At 47.3% G+C, this 13,845-nt stretch overlaps 1 protein-coding gene across 3 annotated transcripts in view; it reads right to left on the minus strand.

The window, feature by feature from the left end:
* Window positions 1-10,388, minus strand: part of CFAP299 (cilia and flagella associated protein 299) — a 504,679-nt gene extending 494,291 nt beyond the window's left edge. Inside the window, exon 1 of one of the 3 annotated variants that reach the window (XR_012880616.1) lies at window positions 10,208-10,388. Coding sequence is in view for 2 of the 3 variants with exons in the window: in XM_075849838.1 (XP_075705953.1) it covers window positions 10,208-10,318 (111 nt within the window). In the remaining variant the exon portion in view is untranslated. The remainder of the gene's footprint in view (window positions 1-10,207) is intronic. The other 2 variants (XM_075849838.1, XM_075849839.1) reach the window with 2 other exon arrangements.
* Window positions 10,389-13,845: the final 3,457 nt, after the last annotated feature.

Consider the following 13,845-nt stretch of genomic DNA (forward strand, 5'->3'; position numbering starts at 1 on the left):
CCGCAGCAGCCTCTCAGGGTCCTGGATGGCTCGGAGCACGAGTAGCGACGCTGCTGCAGGGACAATCGGGCGCTCCGGTCCAGGAGCGAGCAGAGTCGGCTGGAGCAAGCGGGGAGCGCTCTGTCATGCCGGTGGTCGCGGGGCTGCTGGAGCAGGCCGAGGTACAGGACCGGCGTACCAAGGGGTCGGGCAGGAGAAGAGGAGAGCCCGTTTCCCCCATGACTCAGGCCAGGGCTGGCACTCCCGGCGTGACGCGCAGCACGAGGCGCTCGCGCCCGCCCGCAAGGCTGAGTCCTGAAGACATCCCGCGGGCGCGGCGGCGCAAGAGGAGCCCATCAGTGGACCCTGCAGGCCAGACCCCAGGGCGGCCTGCCGCTGCTCTTTCGTCTGGTCCTGGGAGGAATCCCAAAACGCGGCAGCGCCCGGCGGCAGCGGCGAGGAGGACGCGGCCTTCACTTCCGGTCACATCCTCTCCTTCTTCAGCACGTGGCGGAAGGGCAACGGCGACCCTGCATGGTGATGTGCCAGCCAGAGGGTCGGCTCATGGTGTCGTCGAGGTGGAAACGACCAGAGGTCGCAGGATGAGGTCGGTGGTTGGAGTGCCAGGGACGGAACAGCTCGGAGCTGGTTCAGCGGGACGGATGAGGCATGAACTGGACCTCGGCCAATTGGATGATGCGATGTCACCCCCCCTTTACTCAGACGAAAATCGGAATTCCCCGTGCACACATTGCCAATGCGGACAGCGCCAGAGGGAGTCCGGAGCATTGGAGGACGGTGAGCGGCGGGCCTCTCCACGTGGACATGGGGGTCCGGCTGACGGGTTCACAGCCCCTGGGCAGCCTGGTGAGTTGACACCTACGTTACCATTTCCAGCTTTATTGATGTCGGGTATCGGTGTAGAGGGTGTCGAGGCGGTGGGCGTCGTGGCGGAGTCGGGGGTCCCGTCGCTACAGGCGGGTGCGGGGGATAGTTTGGCGGAGTTAGTGGGATGTTTAAAAGTGTTAGTGGGGCGGCTAGGTGGTTCCCCTTCCCAAGAATCGTCAGGTGTGGCGCCGGCCGCGGTGTGGGGGGCAGTGTTGGAAGCGCTCCGGTTCGTCAAAACGGTGGGGGGTTGAATGCCGGGGCAGCGGTGGCAGTGGCGGCGGCGGTTCAAACAGACTCGCCAAAGGAGGTTGATAGGGTGCGTCTTGATGATCGTGCGCGCGGGGAGGTTTATGTTTGTTATGAGGGCCCGTTAGGGGCGCATTTAAAGCAGGAGGTAAAGGAAAGGATTTGGAAGGACGAGTATGTGGAGATTTTTTCCTTGCTTCCGCTGGAGAAGTTTAATTTAGATAAGGTGAAGCGGGATGAAACAAAAAAGGATGAGGAAGAAAAGAGACGGTACAGGTTGATTCCAAAAACGTTCGTCAATTGGATGCAGGCTTTTGCAATTTTGGCGAGCGTTATTGGGGAAAAGGCGCCAGATAATTGTTCCGGCTTGTTTTGTTATTTGGATGCGGTGGGGGAGGCGCATCGGGTTTATGGGGGCCAGGCCTGGCTTCGTTACGATGAGCAGTTTCGGCAGAGGAAAGCGGTGCGGCCGAATATACGGTGGGACCATAAGGACATAGCCTTATGGTTGAAAGTGACGGCACTTTATAAGCAGGGGCAGTCCTTTCCCGGGAGCGGGAATGCAGCAGGAACTTCCGGCGGGGGTAGTCAGGCCTCAGGTTCAAAATTTGGGACGTGTTGGCAGTTCAATGAGGGGCAGTGCAAATTTGGAGCGACGTGTAAATTCAAGCATGCGTGTTCACATTGCAGCGGGCAGTCACATGGAGCGTCTAAATGTTTTAAGAAGGGTAAACGACAAGGGGGAGCCAGCGGTGCGTCTGGTTATGGGGGAGACTCCCGTGAAACTCATAAAGATGGCCCCCTTTCTAAGTAGGTACCCCAATAAGGAGGGGGCGCGGTTGATTAGTTTAGGTTTTGGTTACGGTTTCATTATTCCGCCCCCTTTGCATGAGGTCCCTTTCACGCAGCGCAACCTTAAGTCGGCATATCAGCATGCGGGGGTAGTCTCGGAAAAAATCCGGAAGGAGATTGATCTGGGCAGAATGGCGGGCCCCTTTAGCACGATCCCAGTTCCAGGTTTGGTGGTGTCACCGTTAGGGGTGGTTCCAAAACGAGAAGGTAACAAATTCCGGCTTATTCAGCATTTGTCCTTCCCGAAGGGGGCGTCGGTTAACGATGGCATTGACCAGGATCTCTGTTCTGTGGTCTACACGTCGTTTGATGCGGCGGTAGCGTTGGTACGTGGTTACGGAAGAGGGGCTCTGATGGCAAAAACTGATATTCAAGCGGCGTTTCGTTTGTTGCCGGTTCATCCGGACAGCCAGAGGTTGTTGGGATGTTATTGGGAAGGGGATTATTACATTGATCGATGCCTTCCCATGGGTTGTTCGTTGTCGTGCGCGTACTTTGAGGTGTTTAGTTCTTTTTTGGAATGGGTAGTCAGGGAGGTCGCGGGGGTGGAATCAGTTATTCACTATCTCGACGATTTCTTGTGCGTTGGCCCGTCGTGTTCGGGGGTTTGCGCAAATTTGTTGGAGACGGTCAATTGGGTGTCAAGGGAGTTCGGTGTACCCTTGGCTGTGGAAAAAACTGAGGGTCCGGTGACGACCATTTGTTTTTTGGGAATTACTATCGACTCCGTAGCAATGGAGTGCAGATTGCCGGAGGATAAGTTGGGGGATTTGCGGTTGGTAGTGGAGCGAGCGTGTCGGATTAGGAAAATTACGCTACGTGAATTGCAGTCCTTATTGGGGAAGTTGAATTTTGCCTGCCGCATCATGCCGATGGGCAGGGTTTTTTGTCGGCGGTTGGCAGCGGCGACGGCGGGGGTTCGGGAACCCCATCATTTCATTCGTCTGGCTGCAGAGCACAGGGAAGATTTACAGGTCTGGCTCCATTTTCTGGCACAGTATAATGGGCGCTCTCTTTGGATGTCCCGGGCGTTAGATAGCTTCGATTTGGAATTGTTCACTGACGCGTCTGGGGCGGTGGGGTTCGGGGCGTTCTTTAAAGGTCAATGGTGCGCGGGAAAATGGCCGGTTGCATGGGTGGAGGCGGGACTGACGCGTAACTTGGCCCTACTCGAACTGTTTCCCATCGTGGTGGCGGTCACCATTTGGGGAGACAGGTTCCGGGACAAAAAAGTGCGTTTTCATTGCGACAATTTGGGGGTGGTGATGGCTATAAATAATACTTCGGCGTCGTCCCCTCCAGTGGTTCGCTTGTTGCGTCAGTTGGTGCTTTCCTGTTTGAGTTTAAATGCATGGGTGGTGGCGGTGCATGTTCCCGGGGTGGAGAATTGTATTGCTGACGCGCTTTCTCGCTCGCAGTGGGATCGTTTCCGGCAGCTGGTCCCGGACGCGGAGTTAACAGGGGTGGACTGTCCCAGTCATCTGTGGGAGCTGGTATCCAGGCGGCAGGTGCATTGATTAAACGTTCACTGGCCAGTGCGACGTGGTCGTCGTATGCGGCTGGATGGAGGCAATGGGAGGAGTGGGTGAGATCTTTGGGAGATGTGTGCTCGGATGATGATAGGATGGTGGCCTTGCTGTTTTGGTTGGGGGATGCGTTCGCCCGGGGTTGCACGGTCGCTAAGGTTAATCGCTTCGTGGCGGCCATTGCTTTCGGTTGTAAGTTACGGGGGTTGGCAGATATCACGAAGCGGTTTTTGGTGGGCCAGGCATTGAAAGGGCTGAGACGGGGTGTAGTGGTGAGGGATAAGAGGCGTCCCGTGTCATTTCAATTGTTGTGTTCCCTGGAGGTGGTGGTGCGGCAGGTGTGTCGTTCAGAGTATGAGAGCAAGCTTTTCCGGTTGGCTTTTGCGTTAGCCTTTTTTGGAGCTTTTCGGGTAGGGGAATTGGTTTCCCCCAGTTCGGTGAGAGCGGGGGGCTTGTTGCAGGATAATGTCGATTTGTATGAAGACAGGGTGGAGATAGTGTTGCGAAGGTCCAAAACGGACCAAGGAGGGGCAGGACGTCGAGTGGTTTTGCTGGCGGTCCCAAAGAATCCGGTTTGTCCAGTGTTGTGTGTCAAGGAGTACTTGGCGGGTTTAGATCTCTCAGACGGGCCGTTGCTGCGGCACGAGGATGGCTCGTTTCTGTCGCGGTATCAGTTTATTTCGGTTTTCAGAAAGTGTCTGGTGGCTAGCGGGGTGCAGGCAGAGCAATACTCGTCTCATTCTTTCCGTATAGGGGCAGCGACGGAGGCGGTGAGATGGGGTTTAGATGATGCAGGCGTGCAGCGGATAGGGCGTTGGGAGTCGGCGCGTTTCCGTTCTTATGTGCGCTTGAACATGTTGTTATATATTGATGTATAGCATGTTCCGGGTGCGTGCGTTTCCGCCTGAGTATTAATGGTACGCGGCAGCAAGAGGTGGTGCGTGTATGTTCTTCATTTGTTTTGCAGGCCGTGACTCATGCATGGTGTGGATTATGGGACATTCTTTTGTGTACTGGGGTGCCCTTCGCGCGGATGTACGGCCGGACGGTCGACAGCTCAGGATTCCGCGGGACGCGGCGGTTGTGAGGTGGATGGGTATACGGGGAATGACATGGAACAGGGTATTGCCCGAGTTTCACAATTTTGTACTGCTTGACAGGGCGCCGGAGGTACTGGTGTTGCATGTGGGAGGCAACGATTTGGGTATACGCCCTTTCCGGGAGTTGGTACGGGACGTCAAGCATGATTTGCTCTGCTTATGGGCAACTTATCCTAAATTGGTGACGGTGTGGTCTGAGATGGTCCCTAGGAAGAACTGGCGGATGGCCCGTTCTGTGGGAAAAATTAACAAGGCTCGCATTAAGGCTAATAGGGCCATATCGAGCTTCGTGACGCGTAATGGTGGGGTTGCGGTGCGCCACTGGGATCTGGAGGCTGGGACAGGCAGCTACTGGATAGAGGACGGTGTGCACCTCAATGAGGTGGGGATGGATATGTGGAGTCTGGCTTTGACCGATGGAATTGAGCGAGCGGTGGGAGTGTGGAGGAGCTCGCAGGCGTGAGGTGGTCAAGGCCTGTTTCGCTTTGGCGGGGGGGAGTCCTTGAAGTAGGTCGTAAAAAGTGGTGGGGGGGAATGCATCACGGGATGCACCCCCAATTTGTCGGCTTCTTAGGGTGTTACCCCTTTTGAAAGCTGGGTTATATATATTTATATATATATGGTGGTCATCTGCAAAAAGGTAATTTGGTGCTCCTGGGCCGGGTTACGGCTGGGGGTAAGGTATTTGTGGGCAGATGGCCAAAATTAAGTATCGGTGGCTTCAAGGACTTGCCCCTGTCATTCTGGTTGGTTTATAATGTTATGACCCTGATAGGGTCGCAGTGGGTTATTTGTTGTTATGATGTATCCCCTTTTTTGGGGATTAAAAAATTATGGTATTTAAAGTTATTGTTATTTAAATAATAAACGGCTGCTGTGGCCATTAAAATCCAACTCTGTTTCAGTGTCTGCTTTGGGAGGGTAGATTTACATAAGGGGAGAAGCGACTCGACTTATTTGAGTCAAGGCAGACTGCTACTGTGTTGGGCTGAGTGTCACAGTGACGTGGTCACGCTGAGAGCAGGCAGCTCAAGAGACAGGGATAACGTTGTTGCGGGGGTGGGGGAGGCGTGGCTGGTGAAAGGGAGGGTACGGGGCATGGCGGCACAGTTTTCAGACCGCCGGGGACAGCGGTGCAAAACAGGTACTGTCCTGCCGGATCCGCTATAGTAGGGAGCTATGGATTATAGAATTACATATTCTTCTGCCAATAGTTTTCTTTACATGATTTCTTCTTTATAAACCTCTTTGAAGATTGATAAGTCATAGAAACATATCATAAGTTTTCATCAGTGGGGATCCGGGTGCTGAGACGTCCACCATCACTGAAACACTAAGGGCAGAATAGCTCAGACGCATACAAAATTAAAGGGTTACTATCATTTCATTTTCTCACAACGGGAAAAAATGTTGGACTGCACAGTTGAATATTTGCTACTATCATCAAGATCTGCCGTACAACGCCCAATCCCTGTGACACGATCGTGAGACATACCTTATATGGGCAGACAGTCCAGGATCCATTGAAGGACCCCAGGGCTTTTATAACCATCTGTTGTTAGGGTATACTTAGGTAAGGCCCTAAGAACTATCAGTACACAGGTTAATGTACTGGCGCATGTAAATATATATAAAAAGTTGAATCAATTTGAAAAAAAAGTTTTGTTACATTTTGTAAAAAAGTACACAAATGCAATTATTTTTTTTTTACAATAAATAAGTCCCAAAACATGAAATAATATACACATATCACGACCGTAACAACCTGTAAAACAAATTTAGAGGATCATTTAGAATGGTTGGTGTGTGCTGTAAAAAAATGTAATAAATAAAAATTTCATCAAAACGAAAATTTCAAATAAATGAAACTATGTATATGTATCAAAAATTGACATCTACATAAAGTACAACTTGTTCCGTAAAAAACAAAGTCTCATACAGCTACGGTGAACAAAAAATGAAAAAGTTATGAGTGCAAAGAGGGTATAATAAAAAAAAATATTCTGGTCCTCAAGGTCAAAATTGGCCCAGTTCTTGAGGGGTTAAAAACAGGTAAAAAAAAATAAAATGAAGACTTTCCAATAAGTACTTTTTTCTTAATTACTCTTTCCATTGTTAGCCCTGTGCAATTAATATTTAGGAAATGTTATGGACATCATAAAAAGTGGTTAAGATCACAAAACTCTGCCATCTAGAAATGCACATATGATATTGTGCTGAAAAACAAATGAACATCTACTGCCATCTAGTGTTTTGAGAGTATTATGGCAAAAATGTACTAGAAAAATAAAATGCTTCATGAAAATAACAACGCACTAGTCGACTACGCTATTGATTCCACCGAAAAAACGGAAACCTTACGCAACGGAGACAAAAGGAAACCATTAGCAACGGAAGCGTTACCATTGAAATCAATGGTAATGCAAACGGAAAGCTATGGTTTCCCTTTGATTTCCGTTCATGAATTCCCCTGACGGAAAGGTCTGACGTAACTCATGAACGGAACCCAGACGCAGATGTGAACGAAGCCTGAGGAGGTAAGGCCAGGCTGGGCAAGGCATAGAGTGTATTAGAATTTTTAATGAATATTTTTTAAAGCAGATGAATAAATAGATCTACTAACAGAAGATACGATCAGTAGAAAAAAATGCCAAAATGTCTATGTGGACAAAATGGCGCCGGATTTCGCTCAGCGAACGAGCTTCATTTTGGTCTGTGTGGGAGCGGCACATGCGCCATTCCCAGACAGACGGTGTACGCTTCAGAGAATGGGACGGCTCCCATTTGCATTCTCTATGGGGTTGTATGTGCCGTATTCATCTCTGTGTGTGTCGTTAATCGACACATACAGAGATGAAAAAAAAATGGCAGCCCCCATAGAGAAGTAAAAGAAAGGACAAAGTAAAAAGTAGAACACAAAAACACAAATAAATAACATTTATGTTCATATCATATTAAAAGCAATATGATAAAAACAAAAACAAAAAATCATGACACCTTCCCTCTAAGGGGATCAAGCTTTGTTAATATCATTGGGCAGAGGTGCTTGGTAAAAAGTATTCATACCCACTACCAACACTTTCCAGTCCCAGCTTTCAGGAAGAGGAATATGGCAGCAATGACCCAGCAATAGGTTATGGGTTCATTGGAGGGGGTCTGAGTGGGACACACAGAGAAATACATATTTTACTGCCAGTTTTTAAATGAAGGAATATTTCTCTTTGACTTTTGTCTAATTGGTTAGTATTAAAATAGAATTATACTCAGTTGCTAATTCACAATATTTTCTCAAAAGGGGTTAGAGGAAAAATAAAAAAAATCCTACAAAAAAAAATTAAAAATGCTTATTTTATATTTTCTTTAAAAAAAGAAGACCTGCATGAGTTGTGGTTTATTCTTGCAGACGGTTAAAATATTTTCAGACGTAGCAGAATGTGATGCTAATTCCCTGCGGATTTCACCCTATCAATTGAAAGGGGAATCTGCAGCATGCTCGTATTGCCACGCAGAAGTTTTTCACCATATGTATAGATGAGGTTTTGAAAACGGCAAATGGCACTATATGCACTGATGGCATATCGATTAGACCAAATGATGCTGTGTTGCAATTCCTAACACAATGCCTTGTTGGGGGTGGTGCGGTTTTATAAAAAAGTTGTAAGAGCATTGCTGTGAGGGAAGCAGCGCACACAGACAACACACCCTTTACAGAGCAGTGTGTGTGGGCCTCTATCTTTACAACTGCTTATTCATACCTCCAAACCGTCCCGGATTGAGCGGGACACTCCGGATTCCGGGCAGTGTCCCACTGTCCAGGGCGGCCAGTGGTATGTCCCGATGTCAACTGTATCTGCATCCTCAGGACGCAGATACAGTTGAATCCAATGCTGAAGCAAGGAAGCCGCTCGGCACAGACAGGCACGATACAATGACGTCATTGTGCCTATCTGAACAGAGCCATTGATAGTACAGAGCGGAGGGGCAGAGGGATCTTCTCCACTCGTCATGGGAATGGGCTAGGTAAGTATTTATTTTATTATTAAGCACTATGGGACATTATACCGTATTGTGGCAGCTATGGGGGCATTATACTGTATGGGGGCAGCTAAGGGGGCATTATACTGTACGGGGGCAGCTAAGGGGGCATTATACTGTATGGGGAAGCTGTGGGGGCATTATACTGTATGGGGGCATTATACTGTATGGGGGCAGCGAAGGGTGAATTTTATTGTATGGTGGCAGCTAAGTCGTCATTATACTGTATGGGGAAAGCTATGAGGGCATTATACTGTATGGGGAAAGCTATGAGGGCATTATACTGTATGGGGAAAGCTATGAGGGCATTATACTGTATGGGGAAAGCTATGAGGGCATTATACTGTATGGGGCAGTTATGAGAGCATTTTACTGTATGGGTGCAGCTATGGGGGCATTATACTGTATGGGGGGGAAGCTATAGGGGTATTATATTGTATGGAGCAGCTGTAGGGGCATCATATTGTATGGGGGCAGCTAAGGGACATTATACTGTATGGGGCAGCTAGGGGGCATTATACTGTATGGGGGAATTTGTGTGGGCATTATACTGTGAGGGGACATCTGAGTGGGCATTAAACTGTATAGGGGCAGCTATGGGGGCATAATGCTGTATGGGGGCATTATACTGTATGAGGGAATTTGTGTGGGCATTATACTATATGGGGGCCTCTGTTGGGCACTTTTTTGTGGCCCACCCTGTGATAGATACATATATACACACCACACACACATAAATAAATTATTGGTGGGGGTCCGACCGCTGGGACCCCAACCGATCATGAGAACGGGCTAACCTTGCCGATCCTGTAAGGCCTATATCAATGAATTGGTACTGCGCATGCTCGGCACCGTTCCGTTCATTTCTATGGGGCTGCCGAGCGCTATCTTCGGTAGCCCCATAGAAATTAATGGAGCGGTGGCAGAGCATGCGCAGTACTGCTCCACTCCTTTGGAACTCCTAGGAACGGCAAAGCAAGCCCATTTTCATGATTGGTGGTGGTTTCAGCAGTCGGACCCGTACCATTCACATATTTATCACCTATCCTGTGGATAGATACTAAATATGGATTACGGGAAAACCCATATAGTGTGTATATATATATATATATATATATATATATATATAAAACATTTTTATTGTTTTGCCGGATTCGCTCTTTAGCACTATTTGCACATCCATGGATTATATATGATTCACTTCCTCTTAAGTTCGCCAAGCATAAACCGTGCATTCTAAGTCAGCGTACAGCAACACACGATTTACGATTAAGCGCAACTTGAATGTGACAAAAGTAGTAATCATTGCGGTGGGCATACTTCTGGACTTGTCAGTAGCCTCAATAAAGAACATTCATAGCCGGCAACTGTACACTACAGTCCCCCCAGCCTGAAAAGGCTGATGACAGGGAACAATAGATTGCATTAAAAACGCAAAGCACAACTTTAAAATGTTTCTTATATCTATCTCCTATAGGTGTATGTATCCAGTACTAAGCCATGCAGGATTCATACGTCAATCTATAGGTTTGATAGACAATAAACTGGTCCTTTATAACCGATGACGTTACGAATTGTTACCTCAAGATAGAAGAGATCTAGTGAGGTGATCTGCGAGTCTAGAAAGTCCTCGTACGTGTTGAATTGAGTAATGATCCCGTCCAGAGCAGCGCCGGTCTCCTCTTCCTCCATCTTTAAATCTCCAGGCTAACAGCGTCCTTAGCAACGCGAACGGACGGGGACTTGTGGAGGGAGCGTGTATTGTGGGTGACGTAACAGAGAAGCGTCCAATCACATGTTGGGCCCTCCCATTTGTGACGACGCTAGAAGGAGCGCAGTAGGTGAAAGTACAATTGTAGAAGAGAGGTGTGTTCTATGTTTTCTAATGAATTACTACTAGTTTATTAGTGATATATGTGATGCAAATATCACATACAAGGTACATTTATTAATTATAAAAGTCACATACATACACATATATATATATATATATATACACACACGCACTCACATATATACAGTATATATATATACACATACATATACAGTATATATATATATATATATATATATATGTATGCATGACTTATATCGTCGCTAATAACTACCTTATATATATATATATATATATATACACACACACAAATGTATAAGATCCCCACCCTAGTATGCTTTGAGCATGCACAGAGAAGAGAATAACGCTGGGTCCTACTAGACCACTCTTAAATATCGGTGGTCTCTCAAAGCTGGAAGACGCTGGCCATATATAATAGTATTTTACGTTATCAACAAAATAATGCATGCCCCGAAACATGGTGAACAAAGTGACATCAGTACCAAGCAGGAGCAGACTCAGACAGCAGAGGACCCCCCTCAAGAACAGTATATGGTCCCCTTGCTCTCCAGTAGCTCATCATAGAGGACCTGACCATTATGTCTATCTAATAATCCAACAGTAAGGCGTGCTTTTCACGCGCGTTGCACGGACCTATATTAGTCTATGGGGCCGTGCAGACATGTCCGTGATTTTTACTCAGCGTGAGTCCGCTGAAAAAAAGTCACGACATGTCCGTTCTTTCGCCGTTTTGCGCGAATCACGCAAACATTGAAGTCAATGGGTGCGTGAAAACCATGCTTGCCGCACGGAAGCACTTCCGTGCGAACTGCGTGATTCGCGCAACAGCTGTCAAAAGGATGAATGTAAACAGAAAAGCACCACGTGCTTTTCTGTTTACAAACATCCAAATGGAGTGTCATAATGATGGCGGCTGCGCGAAAAGCACGCAGCCGCGCATCATATGCTGATGCCCCACGGAGCTGTTAAGTGTTTTTTGCGCACGCAAAAACACCACGCTCGTGTGAGTGAGGCCTAAGGCTATGTTTGAGTCTTAAGGCTATAAGGCTGAGTTTTTTTTTATGCGGAAACCGCGCCGCAAGACTTGTCAAATACGGCTCTAAAATGCCTCCCATTGATTTCAATGGGAGGCGGAGGCGTCTTTTTCCCGCCAGCGGTAAAACCGCCTCTTGGGAAAAAGAAGCGACATGCCCTATCTTCGGCCGTTTACGCCTCTGACCTGGCAACAATGCCAGTGTGACTAAGGCTTAGTGGTTGTTGCAAAAGTGAAACATGTAGATGGTGTGATAGCTCCGTGACTGGGAAAAGGGGGAAGGGGGATAAGTAAAAGTGAATATAGATGCTCATTGAATATAGAGCGAAGGAAAATAAGTTATTTATTTATTTATTTGTATTGTATGTTTCTCCTCATTACTTCACATATATTCACATTTATCATTCAGCACTATTTTCACTTATTTTCCTTCGCTCTATATACATACACATTTCCACCGTATTTATTCGCAGTATATTAACTATGAACTTCTTGTTCTAACCATGGGTATGTGAGACCTCATTGACTCTTTGAAAAATATTTTCACTTACTCTTTCATTTACTTTGCCTTGCATGTTTTCGCTCCTTTGTACTTAGTATGTCGAGTGGCACTTGTGCTGCTCCATCTGTTTTCTTGCTACTATAAAACCATCTGATACACTTGTATGTAGTCTGTTATATTGCATATTCATATACGCATTTCATTGAACTATTTCTTGTACAGACTGCCATTTAACGGATGTATACATACATTTACCACCTTATTTAAGGACGCACATGCACCTTTTGTACCATTCCCTTGCATAGCTATATGGTTTGACTACATTTACCAGCCAAAGATCCCTGTTTTTACTGTGGTTTTTTGGATTCTCTTTTTATATTGTGTTATCAATGTTAATAAAGTATTTTTTGTATATATCCTACTTCTCAGTTTTCCAGCGTCAATCCTTCTTTTTTGGTTCTCTATTGCATTTCTGATGCTGTTAGGGTTTCACACCCTGAAATCAACCCATCTGTCCACACATATTCCCATGTGTGACTTGTCCTGGACTTATGGTTATGCAGATTTCTGTTGCTTTCTTTCTTGAATCGGTTATATATAAATAGCAGATAGGGGTTGCAAAATCTGGTGACAGAGCCTCTTTAAAGTTGAGATTCATTTGAATAAACTCTTTTTTTGACAGTTATGCACACTGCACCCAATGTCAGTAAATTAATGTAAATGTCCCTTATTGAAGCAGTGTTTTGGTCGGCCATTTTTCAATAAGAAACAGCTGAGTGGGGGCCTTGCTAAACAGTAAAAAGAGAGGGGTCTGCTGCTAAACATAAAAGGTGGATTATCATTGGAGCTCAATGAGTTCCAGCCTCACGCTCCACCACATCAGAGCCCATTAGGGGGGCCATGGCCGGCCTTAGGTACGTGCGACCAGTGCGGTCTCACAGGGTGCCACCCGCCACACCGTAAGGGGAGTACAAGCCCCGCGCCATGGCCACTACTCGGGACGCCAGCGGGTCAGGTGCCACTCACTGCACCGACCTCATACTGGCTGCCCTGCGCCCCGGCCACCGCTCGTCCGCTCACCCTGTCCTGCATCCTGAATGACAAGACAAGCGTGATGACATCATTCAGGCCGCAAGACAGGGAGGAGACACCGCGCTTCCAGGGCTGGTGGAGATACCGAGGGAACGTTTTCTCCAGGGCAGCTCCAGCTTCCGCAGGAAGCGTTTGCCGGAAGCCCAGCAGGTAAGTCACTGACTGGACTTTGTTTGAATGTGGGAACTGATGGGGTTCTAAAAAGAGCAATAATGGCAAATGAACAGCAGATTCAGTGCCACCTTGGTGCCCATTTGCCACTTATTGCCCCTTTAGTGTCCTTCTATTCAGTGCCCCCTTGATGCCCATTTGCCATTTTGTTGCCCCGTTATTGTTCTTCTGTGACAAAAGATGCTAAAGGCTACAGGGGCAGTAAATGGCAAATCGGCATCAAGGGGCCACCAAACAGAAGGACGCTAAAGGGGCAATAAGTGGCAAATGGGCACCATGGTGGCACTGAAAGGCACTAAAGTGTTAATAGATGTCAAATGGGCACAGAATTCAGTGCCTTCATAGTGCCCATTTACCATTTGTTGCCCTTTTAAACCCTGTTCAGATTACATGAAAAGCTATGTACACCTTTGAATTTGTATTTTTATTTTTTCTATAAAAATCAGTGTGTTTGGTGCAACTTTGTAATTACATTTAAGCCTTCGTTCACATCTGCGTTAGGGCGACGTTCAGGCGTTCCATCTGAGCTTTCCGTCAGAACGGAGCCCTGACTGAAACAAACCATA

Source organism: Rhinoderma darwinii, chromosome 1, assembly GCF_050947455.1.
Source record: "Rhinoderma darwinii isolate aRhiDar2 chromosome 1, aRhiDar2.hap1, whole genome shotgun sequence".
Classification (NCBI taxonomy): domain Eukaryota; kingdom Metazoa; phylum Chordata; class Amphibia; order Anura; family Rhinodermatidae; genus Rhinoderma; species Rhinoderma darwinii.